General features: G+C 37.2%; 1 protein-coding gene across 7 annotated transcripts in view; it reads right to left on the bottom strand.

The window, feature by feature from the left end:
• Positions 1 to 489: 489 nt before the first annotated feature.
• The window catches only part of NR1H4 (nuclear receptor subfamily 1 group H member 4), a 46,465-nt gene continuing 31,261 nt past the window's right edge, over positions 490 to 15,693 (bottom strand). For 6 of the 7 annotated variants that reach the window (XM_027885780.1, XM_027885777.1, XM_027885782.1 and 3 more), the window contains 5 exons: positions 14,044 to 14,142; positions 12,852 to 12,951; positions 11,436 to 11,582; positions 2,569 to 2,682; positions 490 to 1,280 (listed from right to left, as the gene is read on the bottom strand). In XM_027885780.1, coding sequence (XP_027741581.1) covers positions 1,042 to 1,280; positions 2,569 to 2,682; positions 11,436 to 11,582; positions 12,852 to 12,951; positions 14,044 to 14,142 — 699 coding nt within the window. In that variant the 3' untranslated portion in view covers positions 490 to 1,041. The remainder of the gene's footprint in view (positions 1,281 to 2,568; positions 2,683 to 11,435; positions 11,583 to 12,851; positions 12,952 to 14,043; positions 14,143 to 15,693) is intronic. The other variant, XM_027885781.1, reaches the window with a different exon arrangement.

The following is a 15,693-nucleotide window of genomic DNA, read 5'->3' as shown; positions in this document are numbered from 1 at the left end:
CTCCGCCCCCGCTCCCGGGACACGGCCTGCGGATACAGCGCTGCTTCCCGGGGACCGCCGCGGCGGGTCGGACAGCAGCATGGGAGCAGCGAGCCGGCCACCTGCCCGCAGAGCAGCCGAGAGCCGACAGAGCCCTTTGGCAGCCGGCGTTCTGCGCCCCGAGCCTTCCGGCGCGCTGCTCCCACCGCCGGCGGCGCGGGGCTCGGCACATCCCTGCTGGTGAGCCGTCCAGGCTCGGGGCCCCGGGAGCGGACCCGGGCACAAGGAAAACAATCACCCTGCCTGCAGCCCCTGTTGGCGTCAGGGAGCCTCGCGCACCATCCAGACGCATTCACGTGTTCCAGGGATGTTGCTGATGGTATTTTTCGGAGCCGTTAAGCACCAACAATTGAAGTCGTAAAGCAAAATAACCTGTGACACACTTTCACGAAGCATAGATACTGTATATAATTTTTACTTTGAAACAGTAATGCAAATGAAGTTACATATTGTATCATGAAAAGGGAGTTTGTTTTGGTGTGACTTTTCTCCATTTCATAGTGTTCCTGCTTGTGAAGAAATAACATCTTGCGCACCTTATATGAACACATTTCACAGCTGAACAGCTGAACTGTGGCATTAACCATTTCATAAGGTTTATTACTGTAAATATCCGGAATATATTTTTAACAGAGGCAAAGCACAAAAGAAACACTGCAATGAAAAAATATCAATGGAAACTTGCATTTCCCCATTTCTCAAGAGGAACTGTAACTCCAATCAGCTTAATAGCAGGAGGAATTAACTGTGTTCCTCTGAGGAGCTGAGGGGCTCTTTCTGATCAGACAGTATAAATACAGAAAAAGTTATACTCACATATGAAGGTCTGATAGCTATACAATATTCTGTGCATAGTGAACAAAATTACTTTTATGAACCCATGTCATGTTTCTATAAAAATGCAGTAAAGAAAATACAATGCACTGTGGCATGCTTTTCTATGAAAGTAAATGTTATGTGGTCCTTTAAAAAGATATTTCTCCTAAAATAAAAAAGTATCCATCACTGCACATCCCAGATCTCACAGAGAAGAGGTGTGAATTTGTGATCATTCACTCTCCATGACATCAGCATCTCTGCATGATGATGGTTAAATGTCCGTAATTCTGTGAGACGACCCAGAAGACATGCAAAATGTTGAGGGTTGTCTGGGTGGTGAAGTTTGCAGAATTTTTGTAGAATATCCAGCAGTGGTTCTTGAAGCCTTTCCACAGAATCTCTGTCCTTTATGTATTGTCGATCTGGTTATGGTTTTAAAAGGAAAGAAGTAATTAGCAAATATATGCTATGATACATTGAAATTATTTACACTGATAATATAAAAATATTCAAATATTTACACTGGCCACTGATGTTCACATCTACCAAGAATATTTATTTTCAAATTAAGAGGAAATAGAAATGCTTAACATTGTATTTTTACATTAGGGTTTTCATGTAAACTTCCCACTTCTGGCTAGGGAAAATTTTAACTTTCTCAAAAACCAAAGTTTTTTAACTCTGCAATGTTTCACTGGAGTTTTATCATCATCTCCCCACGTGGTTCTGCACTAGAGTATGTCTTGTGATGCACTGCAACAACTGAGCAACACATCGTAAGTTCTTGGAGATGTAGTAGTCCTGGGGAATTTGGCCAGTACAGAGAGGGTACAAGCAGGTCACCAGAGCAAAATCAAACATCTTCATCCTCAGATGAAATTTCTCTTTTAGAAAATACTTGTCCTTTTATTTTGTTCATATGGAAGTATGTGATTGGATACTTGGAGAGGGAGGAAAAGAGGAGGATGGGGGTTTTGTTACTAAAACACACTGATTCAAAGAGTGATAGAAATGCTTCACCTTCCCATCTTCCATGAAACCTGATTTACAAACCTCAGTGTCCATCCTTTACCCTGAAACTTCAGGCTTCTCTTCTCTCATTCTTATGATAGTCTGTTTGAAGCACTATACAATTTCTCCATATTTTGTAGGTAGAGGTGGTTAGCTTTCTGTTGTCAAAGAATTAGATTTCATGGCAAAGCATGTAATGAGGGCTCAGATACTATTGTGCCAGTACTTCCACAAGGTCTATTTTCAACAATTTAGTAGTCAGGAGGGCAACTTTCTACTGTCCTTCTGCTCTTGGCATCTAGGGTTTGTCCAGTAAAGGATGAAGACCTTCATTACCATATTCTGTTCTAATTTATAGGGTTTCCCAATTTCCCCCTAAAAAATTTGACATTCCACAGTTTTCAGTAGTGATGTGCATGTAACCATGTGGGATTTTCTGAAGGAAGAAGCCTGTTGTGCTAAGCAGTGAAGAGACACCAGTAATTTTTTTAAGTGGTGCATTTTACCAGTCTTTTACTTCTATACAAAGCCAAATGATGTAGCAGGACATTTGGTGTTCTCACTTGTATATTTGTTTTCTGGTTTAACGACTGAATATACTGAATAAGCATGTATGCTCACTCCATGTAGAATGTAAAGTCACACTCTGCATGCTTTCTTTCCAGAATCAAAAATATTTAATCCCGGATGAGAAGTTACCTGGAGACAGGATAACTATGGCTGTGAGCAGTGCATATTCTTCCTGTGTCATCTTCAGCTCCCCAATGCTTTTATAAAAATTAAACATGGGAGTTATGAATTCATCTGAAATACCTGTGGGAGGGAAAAAAAAAAGTTATAGTATTTCTTAATTATTAAAACAACCTAGTTTGTTGCTACATAGCAATTATTTTATATTTCATATTGATTGTCTTAGTGGGAGAAATTTACTACACTAATCAGGCCTGATGCAAGACAGTTACAAAAATGTGAGCACATCCTTGTTTTCCAGAGCAGACTAGACATGGGCAAGCACTGGTAATTCCTTTTTGCGTGGCTTCAAAGTCTTTCAAATAATTCATTTTCCTCTGCAGGTATGTCCATCTGGCTCTTCAGGACAAGTCTCATATGTGGTTTTCTTGTCATCTGCTGATATTCTAGCTGCCTCCTCTTTGCAAAGCAGTCACCATGTTCCCTGTCTCTGCATTAGTAATGTGGAAATCTCTCAGGGCATATGGTTTAACTCTAGCCCAACTCTACTCTACAGCTGCCTCAGGCAGTTGCTTCAGTCATCTCCACAAAGACACTTAATTACTCCTTTTATGTAGCATGAAACTTTAGTTAGGTCTAGGATTATAGTCCAAGATCAATTTGCTTGCAACTACTACTACTTTAAAGCATGAAATAGTGTATTATAAAATATAGAGTCATAAATAACTAAAATCCAGACAAATTTAAGGATGGGATCATGCGATTCTCGCACCATCAGCAAACCCCTTTGGGGTTACCCAACTGTGACATGTCAAGGGAGCTTCCTCTTACTGACCTTGTCATCAGGTCACAGTGTTCTTACTTAGCCTTAAATTACAGATGTACTCCATTCTGCTCTTTGGTGTAAAAGAGAAGTAGATCCTGTGACACCAAAATTATTTTTTTTTAAATGATGTGTGAGTCACTCAAAGCAGACACTAGATTATTGACAGCAGCTGCTTGCAACTCTGAAATGGTGGCACTGATAAAATGTAGACATCCAAAAAAAAAAGCCTTTTGGCCTTCCTTGGCTGAAAGGATGGAAACCTCCTCTGTTGCCATAAATGAGTGCCATAGGATTTCTTGAAGTTTTACTCTTATTTCTGAGCTGTTCTAGGAGAAGTCTTTATAACTTGGTGTGGAAATCACATGAAATAATGCAGTTTTGAGTGCTGAATACAATACAAAGCTGAAGTCCAGGACTGGTGAGGTTTGGAGTGCCTCCAATAGGGGAAATTCAAAATGAAACTCGCCAGGTGGAACTCAAACAAAGGAAACTCGAAGTCACTTGACTTAAACATGAAACAGTCACATTTTGCTGTGACAGTAAATTTACTTCATCCAGTGGAATAGTTATGTGTCCCCACAGTGAAAGAATGGTCTTGCAGGGTGTGGTTTATTTCATGGCTGAGTCATGTATTTAAATGCATGACATAGCAACCTATGTTCACTTCAGATTACAAGCCACAAGTCTTGTTTTTGTAACAAGTTCAACACTAGTAAGTTAATTAAGTGGATATATATGATGCAGGTCAGCTCATCCTGTAGACATTAGTAACACAGCTGCAGCTTTTAACAGAGCAAACAATAGTCACAGATTTTAATGTTCTGTGAGGATTACGTTGTTAGTCATCAGCACTAACTATTTCAAATTTGAAACGCTTGCTGTTCCTAACTTTTGGGGAACCACTTGTCTCTCTCCTGGGTGGTTTTAAATGCCAAAGTTCCTTACAATATATGAGTAAAACATACCTATGGCACACCAAAGTCTTAAAGTTTGCATGAAACTAGAAACAGGAAAGAAAGCTGAGCCTTAAAGCAGAGCAAATTAATTCCTTTCATGGAAGTTAATAACTCAGCAATGACATGAGAAAAGTCCAAGACAAACTTAATATTTTTAGAAGTCTTTGTGCAAGGTATTGTGCTGCTGGGCACAGTCATCTTGGCAGCAGACAAGAAATGGGAGGAAGTGGACTGTGACTAAGACTCCCATCATTTGTTTCTCATACTCATAACTTGTTTCTTTCTCTCTCTCTTTTTTCTTTCTTTTTTTTTTTTTTTTTTTTTTTTTTTTTTTTTTTTTTTTTTTTTTTTTTTTTTTTTTTTTGAAGGTCAGATTAACTTTCAGCTGGATGAATTTATTGTTTTGCTGACCACAAACTCCTGAAGTCCTGCTGTCAATATAGCAGAAGTAGGGTGAAAATGATGCTGGGGAGCAAAGTGAGGAATAATTATTTAATTAGCTCAGGTCCTTGCTGGTCCAAACACTGCATTAGCATGTAGTAAAACAATCCCTAATCCTCAAAGCTTATAAGCTAACACTAAGAAACTAAAGTATGGATGAGTGAAGAAAAAAATGAGCATAGGTGTGGAAGCAAATGAAATTATGGCAGAGAACTTCTCTGCATTACTTTAATACAAACAGAGAAATGAAACAAAACAGAAGAGATGAAAGGGAGCAGAAAGTGGTGTTTCAGCAATGCAACTAATTTACCTTTAGACTTTTACTAAAGAGAACAGAATGTTGAAGTCTTTAAACCGATACATGTCACAAGACAATTATTAGCAAAACCGTGCAAAATGAACAATTTTGAGACTAGAATAATGGAATTTTTTTATCAGTTACTAGTTTTGCCATCATCCCGTCTGTGCTGGAGTTTCCCTGCTGTTTCATCATCCCGTTTGCACGTTACACAAATTGCTCTTCCATCACAAGAGGGGGCTGTTTTCTATGTGATTGAAAATGCTTCCGTTTGGATTTAATAAGCTCCAACAGAAAGGAAAAAAAAAGCAGGAAACACAGGAAACAGATGTTTATAGTTCTTACTTTTTTTTTCTTAGCTACTGTACAAGATGTTGTCACTTCAATTCAAATTATTAGAACAAGAATTAAAGATGATTTGATGCTTGTAATGGGAAACACTAAAAAAGAAATAAATTACATGACTTTCCCAGTGCCATTGTTATAAGTTATACCCCAAAAGTGAGAAAAAAATAAAATAAATAAAGGTATATTTCTGGCCTCAACAAAAATAGAAAAGTTAGTTCCATCTAACCCTCTTTATTTAGATCAGCCAAGAGCCCTGCACTATACTGTGTCAGCCAGGCAGAGCTTCCTGGTCAGTGCTAATAGTGCATCCTTCCTAATGCTTTTTTCAGAAGGCTTTCAAAACCTTGTTTCATCCAGCATTACAGCAATAAGAACATGCTCCTCCCTCATGGGTCCTTGGGCATCATTCTGAATTGCACAGATTTCTGCCTGACTACCAGCCCAGCTCAATCATCTGCGCAAGATACTGCAGGTCATTTGATTGATTTCTCTATGTTAATGCATGACTGGCTGTAAACCCAAGTGTAGTCAATCGGAAATACGAGCTTTACCGAATACAGTCTTACAGCATTAGATTAGAGCTGATTTAAACCCATAAACATTACTCATTGAGCACCCCTTACCTGGGTAATTTCATCCCCATCTGTTAGTTAAGACACAACTTTGCTTTAGACCTTGCCTTTTTTAGAGTTCTGTTGCTTTGATTTCTCTATAAAGGTAAGATGACTGATGTTTTCATAAGGTTTGCCTTATGGCCATAAATAATTATCTGGTTAATGTAATCCTGGAATAGGTGTTCTTAGTATGATATCAAGTCAGTATTGCCAGCTTTTTGAAACAGTATTCTCACTTCTATCTTGTCTGTTCGGTAAAACTGAATAATTAATCTATTGCAAGAAAGCTTGAAAGTAAGTACTAATTAACAGTAACTAGCACTGTGTTATTAATATAGATAAAGAAATATTTTTTCTTGATAAACATGGAGGTGACAATGGATATTGAACCAAGGGTGTATTAGTAGCTGCTTTATGCAAATAAAATATTTTAATTACTTGCAAACTTACATTTTATCTTGCACGGTATTTTATCTGCCAGAACTACTTTCCATGCTGCTTATGAGCTCTCCCTTCTGAACTATTCAAATGTATCAGTGACCCTTTAAACACTGACCAAATTCAACCATTGATGCCAAATAGGGGGAAATTTAGATGCTAGAGAGGACACACTGAAGCATGTGCACATGACCTCTCTTCTGTCTGTCACCATTTTGTAGGATTTAAACAGCTAACTTAAATGAGATGTTAGCATGTGTCAAGGAGAACTCACAATCAGGATAGCAAAACTCCATCCCCTTTAAAGCAATCCGTAGGACTTCTGTGAAGTTAGCATTGCAAGCAAAGAAACCTTACTTAGAAAAAGACCCCAACCAAACCCGCAAGGAGAGTGCAAATGACATTGCCACATACCATCTTTTGGCAGTATCCTGAGTGCCTGCAGTCAGGAGACAAATTTGGTCTGGCACAGAGCAGCAGCGTCTGCACTGCCTTGAGCTTGTCTTTGCGGGTAGTGTCTAAATAAGTTTTTGGCCTGGAGAAGCATGTTTACACGGAAGAAAAGAGACTGAGTCCCTGTGATCTGTTCTTGTTTTCATGGGTATAAATCTAGTCTGGAGATATAATTTAAATACTTTCAGCTACTTTATTTGTAATTCAGGAACATAGCAATGGCTAACTCAGTGTGGTAGATTATGCAGGAAAGGTATGCAAACAGAAAATCTCTTTTCTGTATTCTGCAATTAAAACTGGTCCTAACTTCTAAATGTTTCAGGCATTATGCCAGTTTTGAGTCGAGTCACAGGAGGGTGTCTTTTTCCATGAGGATGCATGGAACTATTCGAGGGTTAGACACTTTGGACTCAGCAGTGAAGATAATTTCATTTTGTTTCTCTGCACAAACCCCAGTACAATGGGGGTTTGAAACACCACCATTACTCACTACCAATAACCAAGTCATAAAAACCAAAGGCAGTGGAAGTGATTAGTTATCCATTGTTCTGATAACAAATTTTGCCTTTGGTTGCAGGAATCTCTTGTCCAAATTAACAGGAACTTTGTGTCCCCCATTCAATGGTAAAAGGTGGACTCTTGCCAATGGTTTGAAAGTGTAGCTAATTTTTTTTTTTCCTTGGATCTGACTGTACTTCAGCACCTGTAACCCTTCCAGGAAGAGAACAGTGTATTTCAAAATGTCAGATGTCCTACTGCCAACCTAAAATTTGTGTCCAGATTCTTCCATTTCTGTTAATATCAGACAGTATCTTATTTCTCAGTACTCAAATTCGTAGAACAAGTCTGTAGAATAAAATGATGAATTAAAAATCCATGTCTGTTCCACTGAAAGCTGACCACTGAAAGCTGGTATCCTTAGGAAAACAAACTACAAATGCTCACTGAGAAAAAAAAAGTCAGTATCTCAGCACTGATTTAAAAAAAAATACTGTAATGCTCAATAATGGGGAGAATTTACTTTCAAAATAACAGAAAAATTAAATTACTAAATTTTAGCAATTTAGCATTAAATTACTAAAATGTCAGCCATTCACAGAAAGAGTCAATCACAATGTGGTGTGTGCATAATGAAGCATCTATTAAGATAAATCGCACAAATTCTCAATAATATTGAATAAAATGTCTGTATTTCTCATCAAGTTTCAATATTAGAGTGAGTAGGAGAGGATTTCAGTCACAGGAACAGCTAATGTAATAATTTCCATAACAGCTTATGGAGAAAGACTATCAGGGCACAAAGACAGTCTCTGAGATGCAACAGGACTTGAGCAATATGCACAAGCTAAGAAATAAAAACACACCTCATCAGCATGAGAATGAAAATGAACGCTGATAATGCTCAAAGGTCATCACCACCAGATCTCTGACTTCTTTATCAGAAAAAAACCCAACAAACCATTCAATACAATCAAACTGGGGAAGGCATAAATATTAATAGAGGCGAGCGGCTTCAAAGTGGACTTGGTGGCAGGTGACAGATATCTGGACAGCTTGTGACTTTTAGGCAGGATCACCACCACCCTCCCTGATTTTATGGATAGAAGCATCAAGGCTTGACAATAGGACTTATGTGATATTCAGGCATTTGTCTGCACCGAAAAATATGCAGACAGAAGTTCTGACTAATAGCAATATTTTGTGGCTGCTGGTGTGACAGTGTTTAGAATCTCACTAGGAGCCATGAATAATCCTGATAATGTTTCTTCCTTTTTTACCTATCAACCTAATTTTTAAACTCTCAGTCAACCATCCCTGAATTTCTTCTGCTGCTCTCTGTTTTCTTTGTAGGTTTCAGCTTGCTGCATTTAGATGTTGGGGTTTTTTGGTGGTTTTTTGTTTTTTTTTCCGGTGAGGCTTTTGTAAAAAAAAGGTGTTTAATCTCTTCTGGCAGGCTTATGTCTTGGATGAGCCTATAACATGGTAATGGCAAGCTGCAACTTTTAGTAGTGTTTGTCCTTACTGGTTAAGGCCGGAAAAGACTGCTTACATTTCTACCTTGATGTCACGTTTGGTACAGGTTACTATTCAACCCAGAGTCCTGATGTTGAGTCCTATGGCATGCATATTCAATATTTTAAAATATAATACTGAATGTTTTTGAAAGCCATATGTGTAAACAATGATAACAGAAGAATTTGCATGCTTTTCTTTCATTTTATTTAAACTTGGAACACCTGAAAGTGATGAGGATTTAAGCCACAAAAACAGGCTGTTTCAGCAATAGGTATTCTAAAACTTTTTTCAGAGTTTTATTTATTTAAATAGGTTTAGTTCAGTAATTAAGTTAACAGTGCTACAAATGCAAAGACTTACAGGCTGCTTTTGTTGTTTACTGTCACAGCTCCATTAAACGCAGCCAAGGAAAATCTTCTAAAGTAGGCTTGAATTTGCACAGAGTGGAGAAATAAAATATATGGAAAAGCTTATTTTGTTCTGTATTCTGGCTTTTAACAGAAGGAAAGAATGCAGTCAGCAGCAGTAAGCTGGATAATTCATTATCCTTCTGTAATACAGGGAGGGAGAAATTCTAGCAGTATTTCCTCTTATGTTTCCAACTTGAGCCTGGCTTCAGGGAAGATGTTTTAGAAAGCCTTTTCCAAGGGCAAAGAGAAACATATGCATGTATATACACATTAGAGAAGTTATTGTGTTTCATTTCTTGGGAACTATTCAGCCTAGGTTTTTGATCTGATCCAGAATCCTTTTTTAATTTACCTTGGAGGTTTTTTGCCCCCCAGAAAAAAAGAATTGCAGGAAATCTTTCTTTGGAGTAAACAATACCACATTTCTCATTGTTCCATGTCTTGAAATTTTCTTTTACACAAAATGCTCTTTTTCAAATCTGCTTCATGACAGTTAAATAATGCTAATGCAGAATGCAATGTAATATTCCAGCTAATTGTGTTGTGATGTGAAGTTTTATCACTAAGTCTAATACAAACTTGCAAAAAATAATATTACATCTTATCTGGATTCAGTAGTTGCAGAGAATTAACTGAATATTTTTAAATTATGAATAAGGAAAAATTATTGGTATGACATATTGGCTTATGTAATGGTCTGTATTAAGTATTTCCTCTGCTTCTTTTTCTTTTTTATGAACAGTTGATACCTTGAACAAGAAGGATGATACTCACTGTACAGATTAGAGAAGTTTTCAGTAATCATATAGCCATATGGATTGATTTCTCTAAGATCTATTTTTATAAAAAATTTAGGTTATAAACCAATAGAAATTTATCTCATTGAAGAGATTTAGATACACTCAATGCAGTTTCCAGGAAATATATCTGGCCTTCTTGACATACTTATCTGCCTGCAGAACCCGGACAAGAAGCTCTTCATATCACTCTGGAAGTCATCATTTCCAGTCCATCAAACAGTACCCTCTTACAATCGATCAAAATGAAAGAAATATAAAAAACTACTAAATACTAGCCTATAAATAAGCGTGCTAAGCCAAAATAAATACATACTTGCAAAAAATGAATTATTATGAAATTTTCTAACTCCTTCTCAGTGTTTAAAATGTATAAGTATTGGCTTAATTTTGCATACATCAGTAGCACTTTCTGATTCAGAGTTTCAGAACTGAGTTCAAGGCCATTTCCATGACTAGTATTGAGGTTACATGTTCTTCTGTCTCTTGTCTTTCTGACCTTTAAAACAGAAACTCAGAAGCCAGAATCTAGAAGCTGACTCTGATTCAGGATTGTTGGCATATTCTGTATTCTGTGATGTGAATTTTCAACGATGGGTAGCTGAGGGTTAGATAAAGCTTGCTGGTCAATACAAAAAAAAAGCAAAACATCCAGTATTGGTGGAACACAAAGAATGCATAAGAAGGTAAAACACCACTTTGTCTGCTTTAAGGAGCAAACAATACCTAGAACCATTTGGCTTTCCATAATTATTAAGATTTATGCCTAGAACCAGTAGAATTTATGAGAATTGCTGAGCCTTTGAGGGACCTTAAGAAGCAGAAAACACATTGAGAACATGCCATGTTTATAATTCTTCTATGCACCTTTTACCAAACTGACCCTAAGAATATGTGGCTGCCTTCAGTCATCTCCAGTAACATTCTAAAATCATTTTTTCTTTCCTTCTTACAGTGATCGCTTTTGAAAGCACACTTTATTGAAAAATTTGAAATGGTGATATTTCTTCTTCATTGTTCCTTCACACCTTTGATTGGAGACATGCACTGCATTTTTTGATGTAGCATTATTTATAATACTTGCAATGTATTTATAAAGAAACCTTTACCCGATGAGCTTTAGACTCAGGGCTGAGTTAGGTTGGTTCTAGTTAGTCTAAAGAACAACAAATCTGTTTCAGTGCTAATAAACAATTTTACTAGCTTTCCAAGGGCCGAATACTGACAGAGAAGTGTAATGGTGTGTTTTGGTTTTTTCCTCATTAAACAAGATACTCACCACTATTGCGAATTCTTTCTTCTAAAAGGACAGTATGCCCTGTCGGAAGTTTCCTACTGAAGATCTCAGCTGAACGGAGGAACATGGCTTCTACTGCTGAGCCCTTCAGCAAAGCAATCTGGTCTTCATGATCAAGAGTTTGGAAGCCTGGGGAGATATTAGAGATAAGTCAGGCAGCAATGGTAAACGTTCCTACTTCTTTCTGTCCTGAAATTCTTGCACGTGTAGTGCCACTCATCTGCATAGCCTTGATGTTGGTGCCAGTAGGGTTGCCAAGTGCTGTGTAAATTGAAACCCAGATTTCAGAAAATGACACATATTTGAACTTCACTGAATTTTATGAAGATTACACGTGTTTCAGTGTTCATGGTACTTTTAGAGGAATGTGGTGAGCAAAATCTAGTGGCGTAGCATAACCAATAGAATTTTGTCTAGTCTTATCCTGCTCCCTAATACCTTCTTTCATGTTTCCACCAGAGCTCTCTATATGGCTTTCCCACTGCCATGCTGCTTCCAGGCCTTTCCATGTTCTGAGGGCAAAAATCAGCATTTGAAGAATCTAATTTTAAACATTCCACCTTGCCTTTGGACTAATATACTATTTTACATAGAATCTTCCTGCTGTATTTTAAATATTCATTTCTCTTTCAATTAAAAATCTCCTCTCTTCTTCATTTCCTGCAAGCCTGTATCCCAGTTAACATTAAAAAAATATAGTTACAACTGCAGTACTGGGCTTTAAAGCAAGCCTGTGAGACACGGAGGAAGGACCGGGAAAATCATGGGTTTGTACAGCTAAGTGTTAAAATGTGCCTTCCTTAATTAAAGGGAATCTCTACAATGTCCAGTGTTCAGTACAGAGGTAGCATCAACTTGGATGTTAAAAAATACTAGTGATGAACTCAGATTTTAAGTGCTTGTCATTAACACACTGTGCAAGGACCATAAATATTGGTGCTACCAACTTTTTGTCTGTGACTCACAATTCAGCAGATGTTATGACCTAGAGGCATTGCTAGAATGGCAGCAAAGAGTAGGAAGCAGAGTCTGGCAAGTGTTATCGGTAACTAGAAGCAGATTATTTGCCATTGCAGCAATATATGAAAATAATTATATATATATATAATAATTATGTGTCTCTCTAGAGACGCAACCCCTTCTCTGAGCATTTTGTGTGTCAGTAGGTAAAGAGTGCTACATCTCAGACTGGCAGAGTTTGAATTATTCAGCATATTATTCTTCTGAGCACAAAGCACCTTTTCCTTGGACCGTGTGTGAAAAATCTGTAGGAATAGGAGGCATTTTCATATAGTCTTCAAAATATTGCCAATATTGCTAATATACAATTGCTAAAGGGCAACTGAAAGGTATGTAAAATTTGCAATAACAAAATTTGCCCCAACATGCTGGATATACCTGGTAGTTTTTTTGTGAATTCCACAAGAACCTGCACATGACTGGTAGCCATTTCTGTTAAAATCAGAAAATTTCCTTCAGCACTGAATTCCTCGTTTAACTGTTAGAAATCAAACAAGCAAAAAAAATCCATTAATTTTCACTGACATTTCATATTTAAGAGCATAAAATATAAGAACTATTAGGCAGGACCAGGCAAGAGTTCCACCTAACACTGTAATTTGTCTCCAATTTTTCTTCGAAGTATTTTGGAAGAAGTAAAAGAAGTTGACAGTGTGTCTTTTTCTCTGGAGTATGTCTTACTTTCAGTGTCATGTTCAGCAATGATTTAGGCACTTAGAACTAGCTAGAATTTCTATGTCTATCCTAATATTTAAACAAAGGCCTTGTTATAAATGAATCTGTCTATTTCTTTTGATCAGGTATTTTTTGTTTTGACCTCTTCAGTCTCCCACAGAAATAAGTTCCACAAGTTAATTAGGCTTATTCAACCCTTCCCCTGCAAGTGTCTTTGTTCTGTTTTTCAAAGCTATTGACTTAGGAAATTATTTTCTACAGTAGTTTTGGTTATAAGTTTGCTTGGGGATTGTTTGTTTTGTTTTTTTTTTTTTAATTGAACATAACACTTTTTAAAAAATGTATCTCTTTTAAATCCTTTTTTCTTCTTCTCCCTGTTTCCCAGCCTTTTTCCATCCAACCATGAAAACTGGGAGTTCATAAAGGACAATGGAATTTCTAGAAGATATAGAGGAAAAAGAAAGAAGAGAGGATTGAACAAAAATCCAAACATGGAAAATGTTGGAAATTGTGTTTAAAAAAAAATAAATATTTTCAAGGTTCCAGGCTGGCGTCTTTGTAGAAAGGAAGCTCATCAGTGAGTTGAACTCAAACTGTCTATACTGACAAGCTAAAAAACAAAGTTCAAATCAATAAAGGTTAGATTTGAACATTAAGGTGTTATTTTAGAGTTGAAAGTTTTTCTTAACATTAAAGTTTGATTAAGATGTGGTCTAACTGTTGACTGAATGGGAGAGATTCTGCCCCACTTGCAGCATCCTTTAACTGTAAGCTGTTACCTATAGTTCACTCTACTACTTACTACACCTGTTTATGCTGACTACAAATATTTTTTGCCATCTAATCCTCGGCTTTATTATCTGCATCTCAAAAATTAATTCACCAATATACTTACTAGTTTTTTTGAGACCTCCTGTGGTATTTGTTGTTTACTGTATGAATCCATGATATAATCAAGAAGGTTCTGCTGTTCTGGGGTAAACTCTACCTTCTCCTACACTGGCAAAAAGAAAAAAAAGAAAAAAACAGCCCATCATGAAATGCAGTCATAGAAATGATCTATGACCGCTGGCTTTAGGCAAAAGACACACATCTGTTTTTTGCATTTGGAGACCAAGCAGATAAGAGATCTGCTTGTCACTGAGGTTTTTGTAGAGTGTACAGAAGAGAGGTGTTTAAAGCTTTTAAACTGCATGGGTCTGTATAGTTAATTATTAGAAATATGGAAGTGTTCAGCAAGTAACTAGGTATGATCCATCTTTATTATCACATGTCACCATATGTGATATATGCCTGACATATGTACCACAGAAAAAATACTGTATGGATTTTATAGATGCTTTACAGCATATGTAGAGTTTTGACTAAAAATATTAGAACCACTTCTCAAGGTACTTCCTTGGCTTGATGGAAGATGGAGTTTTAATTAATAGAGACAGCTCCAGAGAGTTTTCAATACTCTATTTTCACTGTATTAGACACATTTAACAAAAACCACCAGTACTGTACAAGCTATTACAAGAATTCTCTTACCCTATATATTTTAGTTGTAGATGTTACTTGTTTCACATCCTGGCTGTCATTATCTTCGTTGACTGTCTGATCTGGGGGCTGCTTCACATTTTTCCGTAGTCTTTTTGACTTGCACTGTATCTCAGTTAACAGACCTAGAATACATAATCCAGCACAAAGCAATTTGATTTATATATGCCTCAGGCACTGAATAAGTACATAAGTATGCCCCTGAGTGCCCTTTACACCAACAAACCTGTTTACCTGTGCAGATAATTTCCTGAATGTGTCATTATCTTTGGATGTGAGTCTAATGAGTCATGCTGTGTACATGCTAATGAGTAGTCTAGCCCAGATGGAGCTCATCTGCAGAGCAAGACAGTTGTTTATGGTGACCCAGCATCCACACAATGAGCATGTCAGGGGTCTTGCTTTGGACCAGCTCTAATCTATTCTTACAGACAGAAAACCTGTAAGTGATGTGAGTGAGCTGGATTATGCTTTTGGTTTAGTTTTAGACAAAAAACCCCACCCCTTCCTATGCTCTAAGACTGGAACCAAAGTGCAATGAAATAGGAGCAATTGGAAGACAGTCATCAGAGGTGTGCTCCTCATCTGCTCCAAAACAGCAATCCAGGTGCATCTGTTTTTAGGCAAAGGGCACTGGATATTTTCAATAATATTTAAGAAATATTATGTCTATTGTGCAGAATCTTCAGACAGAAAGCTCACTCAGAAGAGTGGACTCAGGGCTTTAGCCACTACTGTGTCACTACACAGATAAACCAAGAGCTAAATATGAAGAGCAAGAAGTAACTCAGACTGACAGAGGTACCTTTAAAATGTATTTATTTAAAACTTTAGCAGCTGGTCTTGTTGGTTTGCTTTTCAGTGTATTAGAGGACTGTATAAAGCCCTGGCTTTGTCACAGAGTTTCTCTTGCCCCAGTGAAAAGATTTTTGCACTTGTGCTTTGGAGGTTTTGCACTTGCGGTGTTGTTTATTTTTTTTTTTTTTTTTTTTTTTTTTTTTTT

The sequence above is a fragment of the Empidonax traillii genome, unplaced genomic scaffold, assembly GCF_003031625.1.
Source record: "Empidonax traillii isolate 1590-97213 ecotype Southwest subspecies unplaced genomic scaffold, ASM303162v1 scaffold172:size1107868, whole genome shotgun sequence".
NCBI lineage: Eukaryota > Metazoa > Chordata > Aves > Passeriformes > Tyrannidae > Empidonax > Empidonax traillii.
Note: the sequence above shows the minus strand (reverse complement) of the source record. Positions and strands in the feature narration are given on the sequence as shown.